Source organism: Numenius arquata, chromosome 3 (genome assembly GCF_964106895.1).
Source record: "Numenius arquata chromosome 3, bNumArq3.hap1.1, whole genome shotgun sequence".
Taxonomy (NCBI): Eukaryota; Metazoa; Chordata; class Aves; order Charadriiformes; family Scolopacidae; genus Numenius; species Numenius arquata.
In genome coordinates, this window is record NC_133578.1 from 22,492,512 (window position 1) to 22,500,699 (window position 8,188).

An 8,188-nucleotide genomic window follows, 5' to 3' on the forward strand; every position below is an offset into this window, starting at 1 on the left:
GTCGGTCCTGCCTCTCCTTCCAGAAGTTCCTCCCTTGCCCTGCCGGGAGGAGACTCCTCGAGGAGGTGGCTGCTGCAGTCGGGAAGTACATCCATCTTGCATCCAGTTGTTTTACACTTTGGGGGAGGTAAAACCAGCCCTGCTTGACCCTCAGCTTGCAGGAGGGACCTGGCCTGGGGTGTCTTGCCATCTTGCTCGAAGTTCTGTGCTTTGTTCAAAGCCTGTTGCTGTCAGAAACCAGGCTTGGAAACTTGAAGGCACACAGAAGAACCATTTTTCCAAACTAAAGTATTGTCAAGCATCCTTTGTATAAAACTCTTCTAATATTTTTTTAGCGCGTCATTTTCTACTTTGGTCAAGAGAGAGGGGCAGCTGGGTGGGCTGGAACAGAAGGTTGTGTGCAACAAAGAAAAGCTTCAGGTTGTTTGGACTTTGTTTTCAGTGGACACCAGAGTAGGGGGATACCTTGGTTAGGCCCCAGGGCACTGGTGGAGGAAGTCATTATAGGAAACCTTAACTCTGTCCAAGGCAGGAACATGATGGTAAAATTTCAGCCAAGAAACTAAACTTAAGGAGTGAGATGCGTGTGTGACTGGTGTTGGAGAGTAAGTCAGCTGAGGAACCTGAGAAACAATTTTAGATCCAGGTTATTAACTGCAGATTGAATCATTGTTAGTCTTTTTGAAAGAACAGTCCAAGTATATTCTTGTTGCCATGCTCTTGTTGTAGTAGCTATTTACAGCTAGATTAGGACCTCCTAGGTGACCTTTTAAGGGCTGTGATCAAATCTCATTTGTATTTTCATTTATTATAACTAATTTATAGCATATGTTTTACAGAGGTAGTTGCAAAATGCTGTAAAAACTGCAGAACCATAACTATTCTAACTTTCAGAGGTATTAGGTTGTTTTTTCTTCCCCTGTAGATTCTGTAAAGTTGTTTTGTTTTTTTCTATTATGAGGAATACTTAACCGGGAGCGGGCTTGTGAAAAATGTGACCTTTTGCACTAGGAATTCATATCCTAGGCCTGAAAAATCTGGGACAGTGAATTTTTAGAATAATGAATAATAAAAATATAACAGTAATAGCTTTTGGCTGGAATCGGTTGCACTGATGGTCAGTTATATATAATGCATTTCTATCTCAAGTTTAGTGAACTAACTTTCATGAAATACATGCTGGGGATTTTTAAGAATATAACCAGTTCTCTGGCAATTTTTTTTTTCAAATGGACTGCCAGATTCATAGCATATATTCCATGTAGATCATTTACAGTTCAACTCTGCCCATAAGTTTTTAAAAAGATATTTTTTTGACCTCATGAAAACTGCTTCTGCCTTTCCTTGCTGTATAGTCTCAATATTATTTCATGTTTTTAACTTCTTGAGCAGTAGTACTGCTATAAGGTAACTGTGTCCCAGAATCATCCTGTGCTATTCCTTGTCTTCGCTGGAAAATGGCCCAAGTCCAAGTCCTCTTCCATCTTTGAATGCTTTGAGAAGAGGATACAGATGACGTGTTGTCTTGGACTCTGATTCAATTACTTGCTTTGCATAGCTCTGAAATTCACGCTCCTTACAAAGTGCAATAGCTTCTGTCTGAGCATCGTAGTCCAAGTCTGCTTGTTTTTCCTGCTGTTTTTTTGCCTGTTTTTCAGCCTGATGAAGAAAAGGGAAAAACAAAGCTTAGTATTTCTTTTACAACATAGCTATCCCTTAAAACCTAGAGAGGGTAAAAGCTTATAGAATCATAGAATCGTATAGGTTGGAAGGGACCTTTAAGATCATCTAGTCCAACCATCAGCCTAACTCTGATTAAAAAAAACAAAAGAAAACCATACAAAAAAACACCCCCACATTACTAAACTATGTCTTTAAGCACTATGTCAACCCGTCTTTTGAAAACCTCCAGGGATGGTGCCTCAACCACTTCCCTGAGCAGCCCATTCCAGTGCTTAATAACCCTTTCAGTGTAAAAATTTTTCCTAATATCCAATCTGAACTTCCCCCTCTCCTTACAGGAGATCTGTGGTGATGTTAGTTGATACTTGGCAAATATCATTCCTCCCCACTTCTCTCCCCTGCCATACCCCCCACAAAAAGGGTACATTGAGTGAACATCAGCTGCTGCTCTTTGGTGAACTGCCCAGAAGATACAAGAGAACAGCAGTAGCACATAATGGCCCAGGGCAGGATGTGATCTCTCATTGCAAACAGGCCTTGACTTGCAGATGCGAGTTTCTTTCTGGAGGGGCTGACAGGGTACAGGTCTTCTATTTACCATTTGCTGGATCTGAATTTTCTGTACTTCCATGTTTGCATCACGTTGTCTTTGTTTCTTGTTTTTTTCCATTTCCAGGTAGATGCGATTCTTTTCCATTAATGCATTAAGTTCTTTTTTAGCCTCGGCTTTTTCCTCTCTCTCCTTTTCCACTTTCATCTTCATCTGTATTTTACAAAATACACAAAAAAAGTTAACCAAGGAGCATGGCTGCTAGGCTGGAAGTCATATCTTTCAGCAGAAGCAGCCCTGTATCAGTGTTCTGATAAGCACGGTCATTGTGGCTGGCCAGTGTCCAAGCCAAGGGTTTTCAGCAGCCCTGGCAGATGTACGCCCAACATGAAGGCGGGAGAGGGAGAGAGGATCCCAGGAAAGATGGCAGCAGACGTGATGAAGCGTGCTGATGTCTGGCACCAGGCCCACTAGCCTGGGCCTGGGCCTGGCTCCTCAGCTGGAGTAAGCAAGAATTAGAACAGGCTAGGTTGCTTACCACGGTGGCTCTGTGTTCAGCAATTGATTCAATGGCTGCCTTTTCTTTCGCTTCTTTCTCTTTGCGTTTTTTTTCTTCTTCAGCTTCTTTTTTTTCAATGTCTCTAGCAACACGATCATCTTCCCTCTTTAATGCCTCTTTCATTTGTGCTGCTAATTGGCTAACAATTTTGTCCTGACGTTCCTGTGTTAGTCTGCAGAAGAACATGAGCTACCATAACATAGCAGGGTACACATCTGGGTCTACCTGAAGCATTACTTCTACCACACTCAGCAATCCTGCTTCTAGTCTTCTCTTTTCTTGCCACACAGGCCTGCCCAACTCCCCACCCAACTCCTTTATCTTGTCTGTTTTCTTCCTGTTTTTTGGTTTGTTTGTTGGTTTTTTTTAATTATCTGATTGAGCAAATAAATGTTCCTCGTAATACTAGCTTTCTGTTGAAATAACGAGCTGGGTCACTTGGGGAGAATTCCGCCTAGCATCTTGCCAGCGGGAGAGAAATGTTGGGAGGATTGGCCAGAAGTAGGAAGAAAAGGGACCTCTCAGCTTGGCTCAATGGTATCTTCATGCTGTACCCTCACTGTTTAATTGGTAAACCATCTTCCCTTAATTACCCCATGTAATTAATTAATGTAGGTGCCTAGTTAAGAAGTCCAGTTATTTTTCTTGATCTGACTTAGACAAATATAGCTTATACCGAAAAATACTTTTGTCAAGGATTTTAATTGTATTTAATTGTTGAGGAGGTGGAGGCTTGGCAGGCTATATGGAAAACCGCTGTTCCCAACACACTGGTGTAGAGCTTTGCACTAAGTCTTTGTACTTTGAAGGGTGGAGAGATTGCTCTCACACACACCTATTGCTAAGGAACCTGTGATAGAATTTCCTTTTTCTTCTGAACTCTCTACTCTCCCTATCAGTAAAATTTAATTTTTAGAATACCTGTGGTTTGTGTTACATCATCAGTCTGAAAGATTTGAATATGACTACAGTAAAATTTTTAGTTTATTGACAATTTATACTCTAGCGTTGTACCTACCTACGCATTTCAGCTTTTTTCTCTTTTATCAGCTTGGCGATAGTTTGCTTTGCTTTAAAATGAGCTTTAATCCGATCATCTTCTTCCATTTGTTTTTGTTCCTCTATTGCTTTGATAATTTTCTGGTCAGTTACATACTCCTGCATGGGCAAAATGGTCCTGATATAACAGATGAAGTCTAGAAAATCTTGGCCTGGGGTAGCAACTTAAAAGAATGACTCCCTGTTCTCTCTCTTTGTGTTTCTTTCAAAGAGAGAAGACGGGGAAGGGATTCTCAGTACTCCCACTTACTTCTGCCTCCCTGCTCAAACATGCATGAGGAGGAGATAGTAAATATGAGGAAGGAGAAGGGAAACTGAGCATCAAACAGCTGCTTCTCCAGCCCATTACACAAACAAATTGCCATGCAATGCAGTATTATCCCTTGCTCCCATTCACACACGAGAGAGAGGGGGATGTTGAGACAAATGGGAGTGTGCAACTGCCACCGGCACAGACACAGACTGTGCTGCTCCTGGCCCACCTCATCTAAAACTATCCCAGGCTGAGCTTAAACCAAATCATAGCTGAAGAAGAGTTTTCTGTAATTTTATGTAAAAAAACCCCACATTGTCTTTTTTATGGTGCCCAGAACTGTTCTGAGGCATTTCTAGTTTGCACTTAGCAAGATACCATTAAAGGTGAAGACAGAAGGCAGCATGTCTTGACTAAATTTTTAAGCCTCTCCAATCATAAAGGTAAAGACAAGTTAAAAAGATACTGTTGTGTTCAGACTCAGACTGTTCCTTCTTCCTAACAAAGAAAAATGGGTTTAAACTAGCAGGTACATGGAACTTCAATCCGGTTCTCAAGTCAAGGAGAATATTCCTTGATGTCAACAGCAGACTTATTAATCATAGACCAGGGAAAGCCTTAGGTGCCAGTTTCCCTTTAGACAAGAGAAGGGACCTGCCTCCAAGAGGCCTTTCTCAAAAGCACAGAGGAAAGACATGGCCTGCAACTGGCAGGGTAGGCATACGATCCATTGCTACTGAAGCTGTTGGCAAACCTCCTGTTGCCAGTAGGCCCATTTAGATATATGAATGCTGTTGTTTCACTTCAGGCAGCCAAGGTGCAACAAACATTTGAACTGTCTAGTTTCCTGTTACTTACATCATACAGCCTCTGCTGTTCAGCTTTTTCCTCCTGTTCCTTTTCCATTGTTCTCTGAATTTCCAGTTGGTACAATCGGTTCAATCTGTCTATTTGTTCTCCTTCTCTTTTGGCTTCTAGCTTGGCTAGATCTTCCTGATGCTTGCGCTCCTTTATTCTGAATCAGGAAAAGGAGTTGAATAAATGGGCTAGGGATCGCATGAAGTAACGAACAAATAGAGATTCTGTGTAACCATAGGTAACTGGCACTGAAGGATGTGGTACTTTGAATTGACTAGAATATCAGAAGTGAAAAATAGCAACATTGTTTGTAATGGTAGCACTCAATCCTCTGACCAGAAATCAGTTATGGTATGCTCACAGCTTGTGGTCCAGTGGTAACAAGTTTTATCTGGATGACTCATTAGCACCACTGCATTCATAACGTTCTGGCCTGTCTCTACAGCACCCTCAGTGAACAAGATTTCCCAAGACTGGACTTTGAACCCTTCCTCTACCTCAGGAAATTTGATTCCTTCTATCAGTCCACCAGGGCCAGTCCTATAAATACCACTGGGGGACCCCTCCATAGGGTTTCTGTAAGAGCCAAGAGAAAGAATGGAGGTGGCAGTGGTATGTTCTCCTGATGTGTTCGCTGGAATCTAGTGGAAAATCTGGTTTAACCTTTTCCTTTTCTGGGACCAAAACTGAGTTAAAATACACTTTCACCGACAACTTATGAATAATGATTTGACTAAAACCTATTGATGCCTACCAGAGGCGATTTTACATGCAGACTGTTGGCAAATAACAGACACTGCATATCCCATCTCTTCCCTTTTGCACAAGGTCTTTTGTGGCACTCTGGATTTTTCTTTTGTAGTGTCACATTTGTGAGTCAAATTATTAGTAAGTTTCTGTAAAAACCTTATAGAATGTATTTGTGAGAAGAGGTTTTAAGTAAATAATAAAGTAGGGTTACTTTTGATTAATTATTACTTACTGTTCCAGCTGATCTCTGCGTAGTGCCTGTTGGTTCATATAATGCTGCTGTGCCTTTTCTTGCTCTCTGAGAATAGCTTCTTTACGTTCACGTTCCTTTTCTTCATCCTTCTTCTTGTTAACATCTGACTTTAACTTTTTTAATTCAACTTGAGCATCTCTTTCTTTTAGGACCTCAGTAAGTAGAAGTGCACTCTGCAAGAGAACATTTAAATTAATTTGTGTGTTCAGAAGTGTTTAGAGAAATTCACTACAATTTGAATTTAAAAAATCTTAAGTTGTCAACAAACATGGAACCCTTTCAGTCTTTCAGTCTGATAGTGTAGGTAGGTTTTTGCACGATCAATAGCCTCCTCCCGTTTTGCTGTTTGGAACTGTTGTTCTTCCAAATCAAGTCGCTTTCTTTCTTCCTCTTCCCTTTCTTCACGTAATTTTTTGGCTTTAAGTTTCCGTTGTGCCAGACCCTACAGTGGCGATAAAATGAGAAATCACATTTAAAGCCCATGGATTAAAAACATATAAACCCTTCTGGAGGTGATGTACTCAGTGTTTGGGGGTTTTTTAATTTTGCATTTTAGCATTAATTTAAAAAAATTAAATGTTGATGTTAGACGTTAAATGTATTTAAATGGAGTTTAGTTAAAATACATATTTAAAAGCAAATGTTAGAGGGAGTACAGCTAGAAATGTTATACCATGAGGGGTTTTGCATACATGAAAAAGAATCCCGTTGTTTACAAATGTATCTTGTACTTACCATAATGGTATTGGGCCAGTCTTTTACAGCCGCTTTGGAGCGTAAGCGCGTTTCTTCTCGTTCTTTCTGCTCAGCGAGGATGCGTGCTGCTTCTCTAGTTGTGCTGTCAAGACTGTCCTGAATCCTTTCCCATTCTGCTTTTGGCAATACAATTACCTGATGAAGGTCTACTTCATTTGGAAGAAAACATCCATCTAGAACATTATTTTCCTCCAAATGATGTGGCACTGTGCAGAGGAAAGAAGAGGTACTGAGATTACTTCATACCAGAAAATCCTATATTCAAACCTGGATCAGGATTTGAGTTCCTGCATAGTAACAACACTAAGTTGTGCTGACAGGTACTCTCCCCATCCCCAGTACCCCAGAGCTAAGACAAGGTGTCTGTATCTGTAGTCTCCCTGTGGCCAGTGTGTGTGCTTGGGCTGTGGCACAACGTAGCTGTTTGTATGTCCCCTTCCCTGTTTGTGTGCGTGTACAGGTTTGGTTGATGTTAACTGACACTTTCCACTTGGGCATGATTTGAGAACAGCAGGGACCAGGGAGCATTCCCAATAGGAAAGGGGGAGTATTGGGGATGCCATTTTTCTGGCTGGCTGAGCAGCAGTTTGGGCACAGGCTGTGCCCTACCACCCTTGTCCTGCACACTCATCGTATTTACTAAAATAGATCTGGCTGGCAAAACAGTTTCTTGGTTTGTTGGAATGATCAGTATTTCTTTGTTGTATTTGGCTGACATACACATGTGCATCCATAAATACAGCTTTTCTAGGTGATCACTAGGTCTTGTGAAATGCCCTTCAAAATGTCACAGGTATTTTCGAAAGAAATGGCACTCTGTATGGAGGTCTGCCCCATTAGAAATTATCCTTCTGATCTGCAGCAGACTGACATGCCGTGTCTAAAACACGAGGAGGCTTTCTCTTACAGCGCTACTGATGTCAGGGTCTGTTTTCCAGACGCAGTTGCTAATCTTTTTGTCTCATGGTGGGGACCAGGCCCCATCTTCTCGTGCTGCCCAAGGTGAAGGTTGCCTTGCCGAAGGCTGCTCCTGGCAGACAGGGAGCTGCCAGGCATCCAGTTCTTCCCTGACTTCAGCTGTTGATGAGACGGTACCTCCGCTGGTTCCAGGTTGGTTCTTTCTAGGTGATTCTTGGGCAGAAGCAGCCGGTGTGGCTGCCTGCAGCAGGGAGAGCAGGTTTGGGGGGAGTCACACTGGACACGGGGACAGGGAAGACCCCTTCGGCCTCCCGGAGCAGTGTGCAGCCGCTGCGGCTACGGGCTCGGCGCTCCCCTCCCCCCGGGCCCCGGTAGAGCCCCACTCACGGGCTTGCTGCTGCTGCTGCCGCCGCCGCTCCCGCCCGCGCCGGCGCCCGGGCCCCGCCGCCGCCATGGCCCCGAGCCGCGACGCCCGGGGACGCGCGCCGTTGCCATGCAACCCGGGAGTGACGTGATGACGTACGCCTGAGGCACGCGGCGGGCGGGACT

At 43.0% G+C, this 8,188-nt stretch overlaps 1 protein-coding gene across 1 annotated transcript; it reads right to left on the reverse strand.

Moving 5' to 3' along the window:
- Positions 1 to 1,434: 1,434 nt before the first annotated feature.
- Positions 1,435 to 8,093, reverse strand: LOC141463393 (cilia- and flagella- associated protein 210-like). Its single transcript, XM_074145757.1, has 9 exons — positions 8,027 to 8,093; positions 6,701 to 6,927; positions 6,234 to 6,407; positions 5,945 to 6,138; positions 4,963 to 5,119; positions 3,811 to 3,950; positions 2,772 to 2,964; positions 2,282 to 2,446; positions 1,435 to 1,659 (listed from the first exon to the last, which is right to left on the reverse strand). The coding sequence occupies exons 1-9, from the start codon at positions 8,091 to 8,093 to the stop codon at positions 1,435 to 1,437; spliced, it is 1,542 nt and encodes a 513-aa protein (XP_074001858.1).
- Between the last annotated feature and the right edge of the window lie 95 nt (positions 8,094 to 8,188).